Source organism: Gadus chalcogrammus, chromosome 16 (assembly GCF_026213295.1).
Source record: "Gadus chalcogrammus isolate NIFS_2021 chromosome 16, NIFS_Gcha_1.0, whole genome shotgun sequence".
Taxonomy (NCBI): Eukaryota; Metazoa; Chordata; class Actinopteri; order Gadiformes; family Gadidae; genus Gadus; species Gadus chalcogrammus.
In genome coordinates, this window is record NC_079427.1 from 34,320,730 (window position 1) to 34,342,737 (window position 22,008).

At 42.3% G+C, this 22,008-nt stretch overlaps 1 protein-coding gene across 1 annotated transcript in view; it reads right to left on the reverse strand.

Annotated features, from left to right (window-relative positions):
• The window catches only part of LOC130405980 (ubiquitin carboxyl-terminal hydrolase 2-like), a 99,095-nt gene extending 78,368 nt beyond the window's left edge, over positions 1-20,727 (reverse strand). Inside the window, 3 exon segments of the mRNA XM_056611334.1 lie at positions 2,208-2,258; positions 20,445-20,512; positions 20,515-20,727. Coding sequence (XP_056467309.1) covers positions 2,208-2,258; positions 20,445-20,512; positions 20,515-20,635 — 240 coding nt within the window. The 5' untranslated portion in view covers positions 20,636-20,727.
• Positions 20,728-22,008: the final 1,281 nt, after the last annotated feature.

The window sequence follows — 22,008 nt, forward strand, 5'->3', positions numbered from 1 at the left end:
ATGTGTGGTTCAGTGTTTCTTATTTAAATAAAGGGTTTCTTCTAAAGTGTTCTTGTTCTTAACCGATTATTATCTAAGGGGGCACTCACACTAGGCCTTCTGGCCGTGGCCGTGGCTGTTAGCACCTATCCGTGCTCAAATCTGCCAGTGTGAGTGTGGCCAGTCTGGCAGGCCGGGCCAATTACAAAATATAAATACCATTTCAGGTTAAACATCTTTACAATGGGTCTTGCTCGTTGCCCGAGACAATGGCAGCCAGTCTGTCTCTTGTAACATTACCAGGGGTCTGGTTATCTGCTAGGGGGCACGGGGAGGCCATGATGACGTCACAGGGTAGGGTTGTCCCATTTGGTAGGGGATCGGTTAGGGGTAGCAATGAGGGGTAGCAATGAGGGGTAGCAATGAGGGTTAGGGTTGAGACAGAGCAAAGAAATGGGATTGGGCCCTAGTGTGAGTGCACCCTAATACCACCTTTAACATGTAGCTAAGTGACATTCAAAATAAAGGTTTATTACGAGGGACAAATAGTATTAAAAAAATCCTTCATTTAAACATGCCAATTACAAAATATAAATACCATTTCAGGTTAAACATCTTTACAATGGGTCTTGCTCGTTGCCCGAGACAATGGCAGCCAGTCTGTCTCTTGTAACATTACCAGGGGTCTGGTTATCTGCTAGGGGGCACGGGGAGGCTATGATGACGTCACAGGGTAGGGTTGTCCCATTTGGTGGAGGGGATTGGTTAGGGGTAGCAATGAGCATGAGCTATGAGGGTAAGGGTTAGGGTTAGGGTTGAGATGTAGGGTTGAGACAGTGAGCAAAGAAACGGGATTGGGCCTAAGCCGAAAAAATGCTCCCGACCAGGTTTGGTTGCGAGCATAAGTCACCATGGTGATACAGCGACGCTAAAAGAGATCGACTTTCGTGGTACAACTAACCCAGGCTTTGAGCACAACATACCTCGCTAACCCTCTAAGCGAGCTTCGTGGTACAGGCCCCAGGTAGAAGTAGAGATAGAGGTAGAGAGTGAGAGAGAGGTAGAGAGAGAGGGGTAGAGAGAGAGGGAGAGAGAGAGAGAGAGAGAGAGAAGAGAGAGAGAGCGAGAGAGAGAGCGAGAATTCTTCAAGGTCCGGAGTACAGCGGTGAGATGAGATTAGGTTACTGTATACCCGCTGAAAAGCAGACAAGTGCATTCTCTCTTTGTCTCACACACACACACACACACACACACACACACACACACACACACACACACACACACACACACACACACACACACACACACACACACACACTTATCTTAGGAGCAGCCCCTACGCCTGTTGCCTGGCAGAAACATATCAGCGCTAACCGCTAATAGTGATCGAAACATAAAAGAAGAACTCCCTGTCAGCGCTTCATGAGTCTCATTCCTCTGCTGTCTGTGGTCTCAACACAGCTTTTCTCTGTTATGCAATATGCAGTTGCGTCACGTTTCTTTTATTGATTTTACAGACCAAATACAGTGCCATGATAGCCAACTAGAAATAGAATAGGTATTTGCATTTAGTTGTACCACAATCGGAATCCCATGGGAACTTGCCAATTTCAATTTTCCTTTAAAGAGCAAGTTAACCCCAAACCATTTTATTTTTTAACAAGATTATACAGTTTGTCTCATATGATCGTCAACATATTAATGCTGTCTTAGTATTGTTCCTGAATTTTTGTATTGTTTCTGAAATAGGTCTGTCATTTTGAGAAAACTCTGGTTTTGCCAGTCTCCGCCAAACAAGAGAACGTTCCACTCTGCTGCGAACAAAGGTCACAACCTTTTGTGTTGTTGTGGACCCTTTTCCAAGGCCCTTCAATGACACGACCAAGGGACAAATGGGTGAGATGTGTCTGGATGTGTAGAGGTCTGTTTGGGCCGTGGCTGACTGTGGCATCCGAGAGAAAGTAAAGCTTCTCGGACACTTATTGTATAATGTGGCTGGATGGGGAGGCTCCGTCTGAACTGCTTATTTTGATGTCCGCATTCCAGTGATGGTTACATTTGTGTGTGTGTAGTGTGTTTGTCTGTGCCCGTGTTTGTGTGTGTGTGTGTGTGTGTGTGTGTGTGTGTGTGTGTGTGTGTGTGTGTGTGTGTGTGTGTGTGTGTGTGTGTGTGTGTGTGTGTGTGTGTGTGTGTGTGTGTGTGTGTGTCTGTGTGTGTTGAACACTTACTGTGTTTCCCAGGTTGCGCAATCCCACAAGGCCTTGTGCACTCTTGGAGTTCTGCTAGGAAAGAAGGAAAAAGACACAATGTTTCAACAGCCGGACCATGTGTCAGAAGCATGTGTTTATGTGTGTGTGCGTGTGTGTGTGTGTGTGTGTGTGTGTAAGTGAGTGTGTGTGCGTGTGTGGTTCTTATATTGATATACTGAGAAAATAACTTACACAATTTAAATAACTTAAATTTACAAAAAAAACAGTTTGGAAGCATGAGCTAAAAAACAACACAATAGTTGTTGTTTTTATCCTATGTGGTAATTCTTGACCTTTGCATGTAATTGTACAGAATGACCATGTCATACCACACATTGGATTATCAAACACCTTGACTCGACTTTGACAACCCAAACACGCCTCCTGCTCACATGAGGACGGATTGAAAACGAGGGTTTAACCTTAAAAAGAGCATGGTTGGACACAGCTATCACTGCTGGATGTATTGGCTGATACCATGCTGTGCTGGGGCCTTTTAACCAAGAGCACATGCCACATTCTTTACAAAAAAGTGTACACATCTGAGGTGGTAATAACTCCTCTAGCTTTTTGTTAAAGGTGCTTTAAGTGCTATTATTTGAGTCATAATTTGTTAGACATGACCTAGCCATCCATAAGCTACTAGTGAGTGAAATGTGCTGTGAGAAAATCGTATCAATAAAAATAATTGAGTTGACTGCACCTGCCTCTGTATAAGGTCGCTCCCAGCTCATCTCTGCCATGATTCTTTCTGAGATTTGATTGTGCCTGTCAATCACAGGTGTGTGCGAAATGCCTTTTTTAATTTCTTTATTTTCTAGATGTTTAGTTTAAGATATTACTCTCAACCTCTTCTTTTATCTGCTCTCTCCATTTTCAACTCTCACATCTTTAACTACAACAGCTTTAATTGACCTTTCGCGCCCCCCGTCGTGACCATGACGAACTTCGACAAACAAACCAGACTAGGTAACAAAAACTTATGGAAAAATGTATATCAAAGCAGGTTTTAGAGTTTGGGCAGGAAATTATTTAATTTCTTCCAGAAGCAATCAAAAGGGACTACATTACGCTATGGAGGAGCATATTCAAAAATTAAAAATACAAGGTGACAAGCTTGAATTCAGTTGCTTTTCTGGCCTGCCACACAGTCTACCCCAAGCACATCGTTTGACCATGTTTATTTAACATAAAATTAGGCCTCCTCCCTGTTGTTTTCAATGGAGTTGTCCGAGCTGATGTCCGACTATAGTTAAGTCTGGAATGTCATTGGCTCATCTACGTTCTAAGGGCGGAGATTTGCGACAGGTCAATTGTCTCTCTTCAACATTTGATTAGAAAAGCTTCATTTTTATGTTTATTTATTTTTATTTTGGTTGTTTGTTTACAACTACAAAAAGAGCTATAACGTGACAAAACAAGTGAGGGTGCTGGTTGGTAAGTCAGTCAGTCAAACGGCAAGTAGACAGGAAAAAGACAAGTCTGTAATGTGAGTGTTGCATGTGAGGGAGAAGCAGATATCATGTTTTCCACATGACCTGAACTCCTCAAATCTACTCAGCAAAGCACAAAGGGACGTAGCAGCTTAGTGTAGGTGTAGCTATATGATGGCTCAATAAGGTATTCACAGGGTATCCGTAAACAACAGTTAGTATAATTCCATCCATTACTCCTCTGTTGTGTCTTAGTAGCTAAGAAATAGATTAACATTGTGTTTGGAAAAACAGCAACCTCCGCTTCCTGCTGGGGTCCTGCATCAGCATTCGCTGTACATTATCCTCCTCACCGTAAAATATGCTGTTTTATGTCAACTATTCCAAAACCTTTTTATTCGAAATACAGTTTGCTTTCTGGATAAATTATATGCCCTATGCAGTTATTTTGCCGTAGGAGTTTTTTGCTTTATCATCAAACAGTATTTCTTGCACTTCTTTTTCTTATTAGGTTGTAAAACAAACAAAGCAGCCTCTACTCCAACCTACATGCATGGTGCACCAACCAGGCCTCGAGCCTAACTGCATGGTGCACCAACTGGGCCTGGAGCCCAACTGCATAGTGCAACAACAAGGCCTAGAGCCTAACTGCTTGAATCAGTATACCCTGCAGAACATTTATTTTATAGTTTATTTCTACCACAGAATCCAAATAACGTGAAGACATGACAAATGAAAGCTTTCCTCAATATCATTTTTTTCAAATGTACAAAACTTTCAGAAGCATTGATGTATGCAAACAGCAAAGACGGTTTTCAACTAGATTGATAATAGATCCATCCCGGTGTTTCAGGTACATCTCATTTTGCAGCTTTTTCAGCTGGTGCTGGGGCTACTTGGGACAGAATGTCATGGAGGTCATCCCATCATCTGTAGTGCCCCGGATAAGCCAGGAGTATCCTGGCCGGCTTGACAGTATGTAGGTTTCCGAAGACAATGCAAGACTGGGGCTGGAATGCAGAGGAATAGTGGAAAATGAATCGTAACGACTCATTCTACACATCGTCTTCTTTTGGAAGTCTTTGCAAAGGGCGACATACAGCTACCCGAACACCACCGGCAACCCCCCTCAATAGCTTTGTTTGAGGGCTAAGCAGCCGGGAGGTAGGACCCCTGCACTTCCATTCTGACTGTTGACATCAGATTGCCACAGAAATAATGCTGACTGCAAGCAAGGTGTTTCAGGCAGTGAATGAGGAGTTTTTGCTGGGCACAAGTTACTCCATTTGGCTCAAACTTTGAGTTTTAGCTAAGCAGATGTTAAACATGGATAAAAACAATACACGCTGTGGCAAAGGGAAAAACTGAAATATAATATGTCCCCTTTAAACACTAGATATCTGGATATTTATTTCAAATACGATTGAAGTCTTTCAATCGTTAAGAAATGAATGAGGAAATACTTGGGGACTTTGCAGTTATCGGAGACCATCCGAATACCTAGTACATACTATTTCTGTCTAGTGTCTACTACTTGACCATACTACACTTGACTGTGTAGTACGGTCTATAGACATGCGTAGAACGCCTCCGAACGCCGCCGAAACTCCACCGGATGTTTGGAGATGACGTATCTCCCCCCAGATGGCGGCAAAATGTACCTGTTTTCCGTCTTGTTATCGTTGCTATTAAATAAAAAAATGACTCTTTCTACGCGAATGGCTCTTGAAATGGATATCTCTGCTAGAAGGCGTCGTCGTCGGTCATCTCGTAGAGCGACTTACCGGCAGGTTATGTTGTATATATGTGGACATTTGGTAAGTCATTTTTTTGGAATAATAATAATACATTTACAGTTATTTGTTACTCCGTGAAAAAGACGATTGAAGTTAATTTTTCCTTTTTTATTGAACACACACACACACACACACACACACACACACACACACACACACACACAAATAAAAAGCCGCTGTTGGTGGTGTCGGGTCAGCCATCTCTTCTTCGTTTGTTACCAGACTCCGGTTGCATTGTGGGATAGCGTAGTGTGGTCCGTGGTTCACTTTGGCGGTAGTATGCATTCGGAAACGACTTCCGTACTACAGAATGCATACTGACTATTCGGACGCGCTCGATTTTTCGCATACTACAAAATGCATACTATATAGTATGCAAGTACGAGTATTCAGATGCAGCCTTGGCACATTTCCTGATTTTTTTTTATACATTTGATTCTTTAGAATGAAGAGGTTTTATAGTACAGGCTTTTTTAGTGTCACTTGTACTCATTACTAAATATAACTATATGCTTCTGATATGACAAGAACAGCAATAAATTAAACCAAACAATACCCTCCTTAATAAATGCAATAAAGCCACATAGATTAAGACATAAAGAAACGTTAAATGGCTTTAATCAAGTTAAGGGATTTGAACAAAAATTCAAAAGTCTAAATGGAGTAAACAATGTAAACATGCACACCAATTAAGAAAATGTAAATGGTTGGAAACAAATAAAGTGACAGCTAAAGGAAAAGCGCAAAGCATTGCCAAAAATCCAGAATTGTAAAATGAATTGAACTGAAGAATCTGAAAGGTCAAATGTATTGCCCTGCACTGCTGGTGTGTGTGTGTGTGTGTGTGTGTGTGTGTGTGTGTGTGTGTGTGTGTGTGTGTGTGTGTGTGTGTGTGTGTGTGTGTGTGTGTGTGTGTGTGTGTGTGTGTGTGTGATTAAAAGTAGCCCAATAGAGCGGGGAAAACAGCCCTTTCTGGCAACACTGCCTGAACGTCCTCAACTGAAAACAAAGCCGGTATGAAACTAACAATGTGATTCTGAATAAAGTTTAAATAATATCGAAATTTCATTTGAAAAGTGCTAAGCATTCCTGAAAATGAAGAACTGTAAAATGAATTGAACTGAAGAATCTGAAAGTAGTAGCTGAAGTAGTAGTAGCTGAAGTATAAGTAGTAGTAGCTGAAATAGTAGTAGTAGCTGAAGTAGTAGTAGTAGTAGTAGTAGTAGCTGAAGTAGTAGTAGTAGCTGAAGTAATATAAGCTGAAGTAGTAGAAGCTGAAGTAGTAGGTAGTAGCTGAATTAGTAGTAGTAGCTGAAGTAGTAGGTAGTAGCTAAAGTAGTAGGTAGTAACTGAAGTAGTAGTAGTAGCTGAAGTAGTAGTAGCTGAAGTAGTAGTAGCTGAAGTAGTAGTAGTAGTAGCTGAAGTAGTAGATAGTAGCTGAAGTAGTAGGTAGTAGCTGAAGTAGTAGATAGTAGCTGAAGTAGTAGTAGTAGCTGAAGTAGTAGTAGTAGCTGAAGTAGTAGCAGTAATTGTAGTAGTTGTATTGGTAGAAGTAATAGTAATGGTATTATTAGCATTAGTAGGAGTATTAATGGTGTTATTAGTAGTATTGGTAGGAGTAGTAGCAGTAGTAGTAATGGTAGTAGTAGTGGTAGGAGTAGTACTAGTAGTCAGTAGAAATGTTGAATAGCTTTAATCAATTGAGAGACTTGAAAAGTGTTAAAAATGTTAAAATCGAATTGGAATAAAGCTGTGTGTGTGTGTGTGTGTGTGTGTGTGTGTGTGTGTGTGTGTGTGTGTGTGTGTGTGTGTGTGTGTGTGTGTGTGTGTGTGTGTGTGTGTGTGTAATAAGAGAATGGCGGAGCCATTGCGCGTGTGAATGGGCAGACGGCTTCAATGGGACCAATTGTAGAATATGACGGTTTGAAACTTAAACTGTGATTCTGAAGAAAGTTGAAATGATATCGAAATTCCGTTTGGATAGTATTGAAGATACAAGTGTGTAGATTTGTTAAATGGTTTGAACGAAGATAAAACGGTTGAAAATTGATTGAGTTACGTCTTAAGTAACAGAGGAAATGGGAGGACGGATCCGCCGTCCTCCCATTGACTCCCATGCTAAAAAAAAGTGGAGGTGGAAAAAGCTGAATAGTTTAAAAAGTTTAGTATAAAAACGCTGATATATATCATGTCGTTAAAGAGCTGAACTTATTAATAGTTTAATGGCTTCTGTAGCTGAAAGTATGGCGGAGGAGTTGAGTTGAGTTTTTTCAAAATTTACTGATCACAGGTCACATAGATACTCTATAGTGGATATAATAAAGCTGAGGGTAAAAGTAGAGAGAAAGATGCGACAGAAAAAAAAAACATTTTTAATTAACAAGGGCTTATAATAATCCTCCTTTACTTGAATTCCACTGCTGGGAATGAAGCACTTTAGTGATCACTACATAACATGTCAAAACCATGACGACACGCACACACACACTGACAAATACACACACTTACAGGCACATAAACACGCTTGCACACACTTACAGACATACACAATCACAGACACACGATTACACATACAGACACACACACCAACACACACACACAGAAACGTACGCATGAGCGGATACCAAACACACCCATGTAAGCGTGCAAGGTTACACAGACACTTCACTTGCCGGTGAGGCAGAAAATCCTCTCCTGTTATCCTGATCTTAGACCTCTGGTTGGCTGTCTGACTCATGGCTCCATCCCCCTGCGCTTCATTACACAACAAACGCCTCTGAATTTGCAGAAATCTGCTGAGTAATACCATAGCTAGCCCTTGCTTAATACAGCACCCTTCCTTTGGTTTTTGTTCCACCCAAATCAGAGCCTGCCTGCCCACTAACAGCTCATGACTGTCTCCATGGCAACACTGTCTTGTCATCACATCATATTTTTTTGAGGGAGGGGTCTAATGCCAGACAGCTGGCTATTTTGATTTGTCCCGACAGGGACAGCTCCAGTCCAGTATTTCAATCACAGCCTCGTTGGCCCTGTCAAGTAGACAATGGCCAATAGTAGGCTACCGTAAACCAAAGATTCTAGAGCAGAGCTTTGCTGTAAACGTGCCAGAAACTAGAAACAGGAGAGGGAGATTGACAAATTAGGGCGGAGAGAGAGTCGGGGGAGAAAGCGTGAACATGGAAGACTCTCCATGCACAGCAGGGGCTGATTGGAACGCGCGGTCTGACAGAGACGGATGGTGTGGTAAGCAGGGAAATGTAGACTGTGGCAGTGGGGTTTTATTATTCTTATCTAATAAACAGGATTATTTTAAACTGGAGCCCTTTGTGTGTGTGTGCATTATGTTTACTGCACGCTCGACCCATCATAGTAGGTTTTACTACTCCTTTTACTACTCCTACAATAAATATCCATGAAAGCAGCAGCCTAGATGGTGAGTCTTATTTTGATTTGTTTGCTTGTTAATTTATTGCAATTTCTTAAAGCCACATAAAGCTTTCTGCTAGATAACGTCATATATTAAGGGCAGTATTTCTATGAAAAAACGTGAAAAAACGTTTCCTTGACGCACATGGTTGTTGTTGAAAAGCATATTTTTACTTAAAACAGTTAATACAACCGTCGAGTCCCTTGCACAACTCAAGCCTCCCTCCAGTCTAAAACTCTTGCCCGCATAAGGAGCACCAGAATGGGTGTGGCTCAATTAGCCTATGAGCCACAGCTGCAGATTATTACGGCTAACAGCCAGACAGGAATATGTGCATCTTTTAAAACAGTGAAGATGCCATTCACATCTTCACATAATGTAATAATTTATGCTGTGATTTATTTCAGGGTAAGAGGAGGTCCATGAGACAGTTGACTGGGGATAACAACAGAGAGACAGACAACAAAGACAAAGACAACTGGATAACAACAGAGACACAGACAAGACAATAGTAAGAAACCACAGAAACAGGTCAGGATAGCAACACCAATATAATGTATGAGCGACAGGTCAGGATAGCAACACCAATATAATGCATGAGCAACAGACAGTTAAGACAGATGGAGAATAACAAAAAGTTCTACGCCCATAAATGTATTTTTCTTCAAAATGATCCCCCCCCCCCTCAGAGTGGTTCATTCATATAGCTTTCATGAACCAGATTATAGAACTTCTTTTTTGAAAACATGACAGAAATTGGCTTTTTAAAGGCAACTCGCCAAATTGTTATGACTGTTAACCATACACCCAAGCAAGTACAGAAGTGGTTTGTCCTTTAACACCTACAATTAGTAGATTTAGTAGGACGTGTGAGTGCGTGTGTGAGCACACACCTTGAACAAAGTGTCCCTCATTTGGGGCGGAGGAAGTTGGCAACCCTAGGACATGCTCACCTGCATCACCCCCTGTACCCATTTGGACACCATGTATACTTTTATTTGGCGCATTTCCTTTTCTTGCTAGCTGACTCACGTTAGCTAATTAGCCTCCACAGTTAAGCAATCTATCAAACTACCAAATTCCAACTCCTTTGACTTAAACTATAATCAAACTTGATTAAACACAATTCATTAACACTTCACATTTTCATCCCGATAAACATTGACATTCAACTATCTTCAACCACTATTTCTGTCTATCAGTACAGCTGAGATTTTTCAACCAATACAGGAGAGGCAAGAAGTTTTTATATTTGCAACTTGCCCTAACGCTACAGGCCAGTTAAGAGAGATTGGAAGAAATGCACAGGTGGGGTGTGAACCACGCTCGCTTAAAGGTGTCCTTCTTACATGGTTAGCCCATAAGTGGGTTGAGCCACCAACCAACCCAACATACCTAGCTTCAGACTCGAGACATCATTATATTATCAGAAATATATTTTTTATTTTGACCGGACGTATAAATACTTTTTAAGATATTATACTTTAAAAATATTATTTTTATAATTATAGTCAATGGGAGGATGGCGAAGTACATATCCGGTGTACCTCTGGTAGAAGCTAAATGCCCAAGGTAAACAATCTCTTTCACATCATGCTATCTACACAAACAATGTCAATATGACAAGCCTTATCATTTTGGGAGCTTATCTCAATTAACTAGATGTGAAAGAATAACATCAGTAACAGTAACCCTGGTTACTACAAGTGATGACCGAACCACCCACACACCCACACCCACACCCACACACACACACACACACACACACATACACACACACACTCGACTGTAACACTGACTTGATTCAACAATTTCAACGAGTTCAACAGCTTAGCTATTCTATATTTTATCTCAAATTAATTCAAACTTTATCCCTTTAGCTATTTGTTTAACTCTTCACTTAATTTGTTTCCAACCATTTAAAAAAAAATTGAAATGGTGTGCATGTTTACATTGTTGACTCCATTTAGACTCTGTTAAAATTGTATCACTTAATTTAAGCCATTGAACATTTCTTTACGTCTTAAACTACGTGGCTTTACTAAAACATATTGTCAACCTCACTTTTGTATCAGAGCACTCACTGCATTTTTTTGCAGGAAATGCATTGTCTAGTTTAATTTGTGAAACTGATTTCTGTCGTTATGGTGGTGGGTCATTTGACAATTGTACTGCCGCAGCCAACACACACACACACACACACACACACACACACACACACACACACACACACACACACACACACACACACACACACACACACACACACACACACACACACACACACACACACACACACACATTTGCCCCTCTTTGTGAGATATCTAAATAAATGTGTCCAGTTTCCCCCAGCAGGGCCCGCTCAACCACAGCTGAGTAAACCCATCTGAGGGCCAGATACACAACCACCACCACATTACAGTTTTTTACGATACAATAAACACTAAAATCTAAAGTTTTGCCCAATTATCAAAACCTTACACTCAAGGAGCAAAACTCGGCCCCAGATTTGCACCACTGTAAGCACAATGAGTCCGTTCACACTTTGTGCAAAACAATACACACAGTGATTTGAAACACAAACACACGCGTCTATGCATTAGACACAGAAGTATATCAAGATGTCACTTCCTTGCAATTCTAAAGCACTGACTATCAAATTACCACACCCATGAGCCAGTTCGTTGAACACTGCCATCAGGTGTGCAAACACAAGATTGCTTAATTGTAGACACACCAATCAGGTTTAAGCACTATAAAAATGCAGCAGGTGAGTTCACCAAACTTAACCAAAATGGAAGGAAGAGGAAGAGTGAGGATGAGAGGGGGAATCGGAGAAGGAGGAGAAGGAGGCAGAGGCCGTGCCAGAGGTAGAGGCCGAGGTAGAGGTAGAGGAAGAGGAAGAGGAAGAGGAAGACTTCAAGCAGGAGGAGGTGAAGCTCAAAGGAGAAGAGGTCAAACTTTAAGCAATGAAATTCGCGCAACTCTTGTGGACCATGTTGTGAACCATGGATTGACGCTGAGGGAGGCTGGACTGAGAGTCCAGCCAAATCTCAGCAGATTCACCGTGGCATCTGTCATAAGGGCATTCAGACTGGAAAACAGGTACAAAAATTACCTGTTTACAGCTTCTTACTGTATGCACCCCATATCAGCACTTTTGATACCCCTTCCTGTGACATTTTACAGTAGGTTACATGTGTTTTGTTCTACATAGGATTGAGGGTCGAGTACAACGAGGAGGAAGGGCTCCCATTTTCACACCACTGCAGGAGAGGGAGATTGTGAATATGGTTTTGGCAAATAATGCCATCAGGCTTCGTGAATTCCAGGCCAAAATTATTATTAATTATCAACCGCATTAGTCTTGTGTCCTGTGTGGTTTCTACAGTAATGCATACAAGTGTGTTTAGTGTTCACTGTGTGTATTGTTTTGCAAAAAGTGTGCGCGGACATTGTGTTTACAGTTGTGCAAATCCGAGCAATGTTTTGCAAATTCACTGTGTGCTTCACCCATACTACTCTATGCACTTAGAAGCAGAATTAGCCGAAAGTGTTTAAGGTTTTCAACAGCAGAGTGTAACTGGTGCAAACAGAATTAAGTCATATGCAACGTGTGTGTTTCATATGGTAAAAGAATATGGTTTTGATAAGTTAGTGTATAGTTTTACAAGAGTGGTTCATTTGCAAAGGAGCTAAGGTGTTTTGCTAATTGGGTTTGTGATTGTGCTATTCGTGTGTTGGATTTTGCTAAACAAAACAAAACAATCAAAATTGTGTTTATTGTATTGTAAAAAACTGTAAGCAATGCAAAATAAGCTAATTTAATAAAAGTCCACATGGCTTTACAGTAAGACAAAGGGAAGAATAATATAATGGAGTAAATGGAGAAAAATTAGCTTAGCATGAAGATGGTTGCTATACATGATGAGACTCAATAGTTCCATGAAATGGTCAGTGGGCAAAATTGAGCAAGAGGATTTTTGTAATAAGAAAGCGCTCGCTCAACATGGGAATGTAGTTTCAAAGTCTCAAATACCAGCAAATGTAAAGAAAAAAAAGAAAATTACTTGGGTGTCAAAGTTTTAACCACTGTCGAGGTCACTCAATATAATTTAAAAAAATTTAAATTAGTCCAACAACGTGTTGTTATTTGGCAAATTATCTAGAACTACAATACTACAATGATAGGAGACAGGGTTACACAGTGAAAGTTGAAAACCATTAACCCAACTTTGGAGTCCCTTGATTATCCATATAGAACAGAACATATAGACCAGTGCCCTGTACCACGAAGCTCGCTTAGAGGGTTAGCGAGGTATGTTGAGCTCCAAACCTGGGTTAGTTGTACCACGAAAGTCGATCCCTTTTAGCGTCGCTGTATCACCATGGTGACTTATGCTCGCAACCAAACCTGGTCGGGAGCAGTTTTTCGGCTTATGGTGCGTTTTAATATCCATCCGTCTCGGAGCTCCGAGGACGTTGCCTAGCGACACGCACAAACATGCCCCTTTTCCTCGGAAGTCGATCTCGCCATCTCGTTTGAACTCAGCGGTGACCGAGCGAGGCTTCCGAGATAGAATTGAAGATGGATGCGCCCAGTGTGACATTCAGTGAACTGTTTTCATTGTGTTTGGACCGCTTTGGTGGTTTAAATCGCAATTTCAATCACTCGTATTGCTGTAATAACTTACATATGCAGAAGATACATTGAAACATGAAATGAAGTGAAAATTGTAGAAGTTCAAATGGCTGCGTTTTCGTACGGTGAAAACGCACCGTTTCATTTATATTATCTCGTAGTCCTGAAATAATATAAATGAAAATAGTAGTAGTAGTCGGCCAATGCTACCGCAACAATAGCTTTCCGGGTGGCGTCCATGTTTTCTCCGACGACCTATGCTCAAAACATAATGAAAGGATTTTAGTGTGGGCGTGGCGTCCTATCCGAGATCCGAGTCGGCTCGCAGAGAATACTCGAACGCACCATTAGTCTAGCCGGAGATCGGCTACTTAAATCGGCGTGCGCAGCTTCCTAGCCCCTGACAATGGCGTCACCATTTGTGGGTGTTCCCGTGGACCCGGCGTACTTCTCGTACAGGCGTCTCTCCGGAGACAGAGGGTTTTACGGGACAGAACCGATCCCTTGGCATTGTCTGACGATATTCAGATTTCAGACTATATTGTCATTGTACAAACAACGAAATTGGGGTTCTTCATGAGAGATACAGATTCTCATCAGAGGGTGTTCGGTATTTGATCGTCCTTTTGGACCTTATGTAGACAATGATTACTGTTGCGCGTTGTGTCTCCTCGACAGAGTGCTAGAGTGGAGGTAGCGCGTCAGTCTTGAATTTCTGCGCGGGGGGTTCGACTCCCAAGTGACGCGAATTTATGTGTAGCTTAAAAAGTCCTAATTCTCATGCATATGGAATACTTATTCGCTAAAGCATATGGAATTATATTTTGTGCTTATTTCGAACTTGAACCCATATTTTCAAGGCCGTGCTGGCACCACATCTATGGGGGTAAAATGCATGATGATAGACCGGCGAATTTGAACCCCGGTCGCTGGCGTTTGGGTCTTATACTAATCCACTACGCTACAAACGCTACCTCTCAGCGGTCAAAAACATGCAATATATTTCTTAAATAGGGTGTATTTAAAGTGAATTCCCTAAATTATAGAATAAGGCAGGATGGACGTTGCTTATGCATTTTTAAATCATCATCATTCTATTTGGATTAATGGCGAACAATTCTGCATTTGGCATAGTTATTTTACAGACAATATGCAGAATCTTTTCACTGATACGCATATAGACTGCTTGATCTATCGTAAAGGTGAGAAAAATGACGCAAAAAACGCCCCTTTCACGTGAACGCGCACTGAACCTAAAGCGGAAAACCTGGTTCAACTAATTGAATCTAAAGTGAGCTTCGTGGTACCATTTAACTCTGATTGCGAGTTGCGGCTCTGTCGAGCCAGGTTTTCCCAAGAAAGCCTGGGTATGTTCAGCGAGCTTCGTGGTATACCCCACTGGTGACCAGCTGATTATACCCACAACATATACACCAGACCATATCGACCAGGAGACCTGTGCCCTATACCACGAAGCTCGCTGAACATACCCAGGCTTTCTTGGGAAAACCTGGCTTGACAGAGCCGCAACTCGCAATCAGAGTTAAATGGTACCACGAAGCTCACTTTAGATTCAATTAGTTGAACCAGATTTTCCGCTTTAGGTTCAGTGCGCGTTCACGTGAAAGGGGCGTTTTTTGCGTCATTTTTCTCACCTTTACGATAGATCAAGCAGTCTATATGAGTATAAGGCCGTTTCTCAATTCCTAGCACACGTACTACGGACTCGATGACTTGCAAGCACTTACTTGGCAAGTCTGTACTTCAAGCACATACTTGCTACGGCCTCATTTAGGCATATACTACTGAACAATACAAACAAATGATATAAAACAAAATCCCAGCCTCTTTCATTTTCAAATAGTATGTAAATATTCTGAATCAATAAAAATTGAAAAGATAAGCGTGTCCTGTCATGTGTATAAGCTATACACACACGATTTTATATATATTTATATATTATCTTATATTATTATTATTATTATAATATATAAATATATATATAAGCAGGGTTGCCAACTTTGGGACTTTGGCTGGAGTGAGACTCTAAAATATTAGTGTGAGCGGCTAATTTTTTGGACGACCCTTAACCCTAAAAAAATGTTTTATACAAAATAGTCCTCGTTTAGTATAAAGCCTCATCTATGAAAAAAAGTTAAAGAATGGAAACGCTTTTTCAAAATGTACAATCTGGGCCACCTTGAATCATTTGGGGAATTTAAAAAGTGCCACTCGCCCGATTCTCAAGTATTCCAAGATATACCCTGGGCTAGGCTCTACCCCCTGTGAAAATCGACAAGATATACTATTTTGTTAAGGCAAAATGTCCCACCATATTTATAACCACTTGCTTACTCTCTATATGTCATTCATGGTTTTATTTTTATAATTTTTTTTTTACTTTACATTTAATTCTTCATAATTCAGGCATTACAGAACTTTCATGGTCATAAATAAAAAATACGAACTGCAGTTTAATTTCTTTGTTTGTTCTTGAATTGACGTAGAATGGAGAAAAGGCTCATGGGATTGGGAAATTGCGGTTATCCATAAACAGATGGAGGTCAAGTCTATTTTCAGAAATGTAGGGGGATATATGAGTGGCCCCACGTCGAATGGTATGACCCAAGATACGTCAGACAGAGAAAGCGCGCAAATTCGACGGTACCACCTTGTCATTTGTTTACCCAGGTGCCATGGCAACACCATTGCTACCTCTCATTGGCTGAATCTTTGAGAACGTTGTAGACCTCAATCGATATAAGGTGGCGGGGGAGACGAAGCTCTGTTCGTTTGTATATTTTATTTACGTAACCATATTTTTGTTTTATGTTAAAAAAAAAAGAATCAAAGAACCAGTTCTTCTTGTTTTGGGGAACAGTTCTTGTCGTTCACGTTCGGGATTCATATCGTTGTGAATGAATCGGTCGCGACCGACCCATCCCCAAACCGCATCAGTGGGCTCCGACTCCGGCTCTGAACTCTCTCTGACCTTTTCAAACGCAACTTAGTATCATGTGCGTGGTTTTCAGCGAATCAACGATCAGAGAATACTGCCGTGATCACGTTGTAGGTAGGCAGATGATACAGCTGTTAGTCTGCTCCCGCAGAAAATGAACGGGAGGATTTTTTATTTTTGGCGTGACATTTCTTGCGTGTGCGTGACAGCGTGAGATTGATGGTGAAAGCGTGAGAGTCACGCCAGGGGCGTGATTGTTGGCAACCCTGTATAAGTTAAGAGTAACTTAAGCTACAGTTGTGCGTCTTCTCCATATTGTCCGCCATTGTACTGCTGCGAGTGCGAAATGCATCCTGGGATTTATAGCGATTGCAAGCACACACGAGCCACCTCCGATGCATGCTCGGTGAAACAGCGAGATCGAGCACGCTTCAAGAACACTTCTGGGTTTTACGACAGTACTCGCTTGATGCGTGCTTCGAATTGGAACAGTGCTCGGGCAACGACTGATGACGTTTCACGAGTCCACGAGCACACGAGCCGCACAAGTACGCGAATTGAGAAAGGCCTAAGGGAAAGATTCTGCATCTTGTCTATAAATAACTAGGCCAAATGCAGAATTGTGCCCATTATCAATAGAATGAATGATTACAAATGCATAACACTTCCATCCGCCTTATCTATCATTTAGAGAGGAATTCACTTTAAATACCCCTATTTAAGAAACTGTATCGCATGTTTTCAACCGCTGAGCGGTAGCGGCTGTAGCGAGTGGGGATTAATAATAAGACCCGAACGCCAGCCGACCGGGGTTCAAAATCGCCGTTTTTCTATCATCATCATTTTACCCCATAGAGTGGTGCCAGCACGGCTTGAAAATATGTTGTTGCAAGTTCGAAAAAAACCAAAAATATATCCATAGGCTTTAGTGAATAAGTATTCCATATGCATGGAATTAGACTTTTGTAAAGGCCACTAGGGCACTTTTTAGCCAAAATTACATTAAGTATGTCAGGTTGAGAGTTATGCTGATGGTTCTGCATCCATTTCTGGGTCGATTGGTGGGTGTGTCATTTACCCATGTCGCCTCTCCAGTGAAAAAGCGCATATGCAACTTGCTCTGCTCGGACCGGGACATTCCGGATATGACGCAGCGGAAGTATCCTCGAAAATGTAGTAAGATTGTAGTTTCGAAAATGCTTTACGGCACAGACACACACCCAAACATTAAACCGGCTATATAAACAGCCAGTTGCGAGGCAATTGTTGCATTCATCATGGATCAATCGACTGATAAGGGACCCAAGAGGCGACCGTCGGTGGAACAAAATAAGAATGGACCAGAAAAGAGATCAGACACGAGTGAAAGGGGAACTATGCAACTTTTTTGTCTTGATTTACCTTAATATAACAGGCTAAGAGTCATTGCGATGGTATTATACATTTTTGTTCGATTGTCCGTTGTTTCGACTCACCCTTGCGCATCTTAGCGGAGAAAAGGAATATGTTTCTGCCGGCGACCCGCCGCCCACTCTCGCGGGAGTCTCGGGTCTCGCGAAGTAACGAATTGCTTTACGGCACAAACCCCCATACACGGAACCGGCTCGATATAAACACAAGTCACTAAGGGATTGTATATTCATCATAGATCAGCCGACTAAAAAGAGACAGAGAAACCCAATGTCGGAGGAACAGAAGAAGAGAAAAGGGAGACTGACCGGCAGGAGGCCAGACACGAGTAAACGTTGTTTACAAATCAGACGCCGACTCGGTCGTGTTGCTTTTGAAATTGAAAGTACCCTTGGTTGCCCTTCGTCTTCGTGGTATTCTTGATGTTGATAGTCTCTGTACAAATGTGTTGCTCAACCATTTTGTTGTGAGCCCTGTAAAAATTGTTTTCTCGACCGTTTGGTTGTGAGCCCTGTATGTTTCTAGCTTGCTTGGTTGCAACCATATAAACACCTTTGTTTCCATGGGTGTTTTGCTGTTCGTCTGTCTCGTCCCCCAGATACAGACTGAATCCCCGAATCCGGGTGTTTATTTAGATTATTATGTTGGCCAAACCTCTTACACTGATTGTTCTGTTCAACCTAAGATAAAACAATTATAATCTAGGATATAAATTCACACCGTCAACTATAAAAAAGGATGGATTTAAGTTTATTGCAATCAAATACACCCTTTTAAAAATGTATAACCTTGCCTACACTTTATGAACATCTACTTCGGACATGGCTCCACGCATTCGCCGGCTTCTTTGAAAACAAATGCACATGGCTCGCGTAGAAGTGCATGGGGAAGGGTCGTCAACGAGTTGTTACGACAGTGTTGTGAAATATCTACTACGAAGCTGTAGGGGGCGGTGTAGAGAATGTGCGTGCCAAAACCAAGAAAACAGCGAAGAAATGCCCGAAGTTGCATAGTGGGCCTTTAAGCTTCACATAAATTCGCGTCACTTGGGAGTCGAACCCCCCGCGCAGAAATTCAAGACTGACGCGCTACCTCCACTCTAGCACTCTGTCACTGAGACGCAATGCGCAACAGTAATCATTGTCTACATAAGGTCCAAAAGGACGATCAAATAACGAACACCCTCTGATGAGAATCTGTATCTCTCATGAAGAACCCCAATTTCGTTGTTTGCACAATGACAATAAAGTCTGAAATCTGAATATCGTCAGACAATGCCAAGGGATCGGTTCTGTCCCGTAAAACCCTTGTCTCCGGAGAAGTGCGCCGGGGTCCACGGGAACACCCACAAATGGTGACGCCATTGTCAGAGGAGGGGCTAGGAAGCTGCGCACGCCGATTTAAGTAGCCGATCTCCGGCTAGACTAAGCCGAAAAACTGCTCCCGACCAGGTTTGGTTGCGAGCATAAGTCACCATGGTGATACAGCGACGCTAAAAGAGATCGACTTTCGTGGTACAACAAACCCAGGCTTGGAGCTCAACATACCTCGCTAACCCTCTAAGCGAGCTTCGTGGTACAGGGCTCAGCTGATTAAACCCAGCAGGAACGGGCTAAAAATGTTGACCAATCAAAACACAACCTGAAACCACACAAACACACAAACAGAGGACAACAGAAAGTGGAGATTGATAGCACGAAGGGTGGTGCCTGCGGCTGGTGAGCATGACCAACTGTATTTTCATGTGATTTATTTTACATAACAGTGTGGTCCGCACATGGCTTCCTTGTTTCCCTTTAACGCCTTGGGAGATCTGCACCCCCCCACACACACACACACACACACCACACACACACCCACACACACACACACACACACACACACACACACCAACACACACACACCACACACACACACACACACACAGGCACACACACACATAGATCTGAGCTCTGTAAGCTCTCACAAATCCATGCAACAAGCCGTCACCAAGTATTCTTATAGTAGTTATAGTTGCAATTGTGTACACATCGCTCCCAAAACATTTTACACAGCCAGATACCTGACCCCATCAGCCTGATAGTGGAGGTGGGGGGGGGGGGGGACCTTCATCTTACCTGATCTATCCACCCATAATGTGGCTAAACAGACCTAGATTTATATCGATAGATCATGTTGAAATTGCCTTTGGCAACATAGCATAGATAATGCAGATCATATAAAAGGGAGCTATTTTAGATCTTTAAAGACAAACATGGTTATTTCACAGGGGGATGCATTTAATGCTATTGGCAGCTGATGGTTGACTGCATGTGAGAGATTAAAGGTGGTTATGTAACCAGTGACTGCTAGTGCAGGCCCTGTTAAAGCTCCTAGTGCAGACTTCTACTGCTGATAGGAAACCCTTCACCGTTTAAGGACAATAGATCAACCAATAGATCCAAGCGATGTCATCTTTGTTCTTTCAAGTGCAACATACAACGATCGCTGAAAATAATAGATTGATAGATAATAAATGTGTTTGGCTAAACGACGAACCTCGTTACCTTCGCCTGGTTAATGAGGAGTCCCACGAAAGTGGAGACGAGCACCGAGCCGGACATGCTGGCCTTCTCCGCATCTCCTGCTTGAGGAACGGGAAGGCGGCGGCCGGCGGCTCCTCCGGTACCCTCACCGTGTACGACTGTCGCAGGCTCTCCGGTACCGTCACCGTGTACGACTGTCGCAGGCTAGGCATGTTCACAACAAGGGATCCGATCCCGGTCGCGGATCAGCCTTCACCAAATATGCGAAGAATTGGCGAGGAATATTCGATCCCTATTAAAAAAAAAAAAAGGCCCAGAGGAATTATCTTCAATCATGCGATGCGATCTAAGGGTCCAGGGTCCTCTATCTCCTATCGGTCAGCTGGCATTCATTCATTCATTTAAGGAATGAATGTAAAGACGACCTGTGGCGCTCCATGAAACGAGTGAAGCGAAACACCGCTGATTATATCGACACTATGATCTGCCTTATAAGAAGACCAGTGAGCGTCGTTCGGTTCCACGGTATTCACTGTCTATTACCACTTATGTACGTCAGAATATACGGCAATAAATGAAAATTGTCCACCCACTCTCCGTTCGCCACCGCTGAGACCCGCCCCTCTCGTTTCAACAGGCCTACACGTCACATACCGCCGCCTGGAGGTACCACTACGTCACACAGTTAGAGTTCAACCTCCATTCACATTCTCTTGTAAAAAATCTGACCAATGACAAACATATAGTCATGAGGCCTACGTGCGTGCGTGCGTGCGTGCGTGCGTGTGTGTGTGAGAGAGAGGATTTTGAATCCCTGAATCGCAATTCACAGATGGAAGACAAAGGCCTCGGGCCTCATTTATCAACCGTGCGTAGAAAAGGATCTAAATTCTCTCTCTCTCTCTCTCGAATGAAATTTATTTGAAATGTATTATTTATTGGTATTTATCAAATGGCGTAAGGCAATCGTACGCACATCAGTAAGTTCTTATGGTGTGATCAGGATGCCTCGGACATCAGCCTTGTGAGTTGCAAGTGGGGAAATCTCCCAGCTTTCTTGCGGCATTTCACGGAGGAAAGCCCTCTTTTGGTCGGGCCCCCTCGGTATTCTGAGAGTACACCGAGTTCAGTGAAGACACTTTAAAAAATAAATGGCTGCGCTTAATTTTATTTGTATTTGTACTACGTTGGTCATTTAAATGTATTTTTTGCAATAAAATATAAAGTTGTGTTGTTTGTTTTCGAGCTGGTTTGCTCAAGTGGCTAATGTAGCTAACAATAAACAACGACTAGCCAATTTAATCAAATCATAAAGACAAACGGGAACGCTAAAAGTGCTCCCGAAACCCCGATCAAACCATTCAGTACCATACGCGTTCACGCTCAGACCATTTGAATTCAGAAACGCCTCAAATTAACCATATATGGTTAATTTGCTGGAGCTGCTTCCCTTCCGCAAGTGGAGCTGGAGCTGCTGCTGCTTCCCCGCAATCCGACCCCGGATAAGCAGTTTGAAGATAAGGATGAGGTCACAACGCATACCTTTATCAACCATGTGAATGTGTTTTTCCCCTCACCACTATAA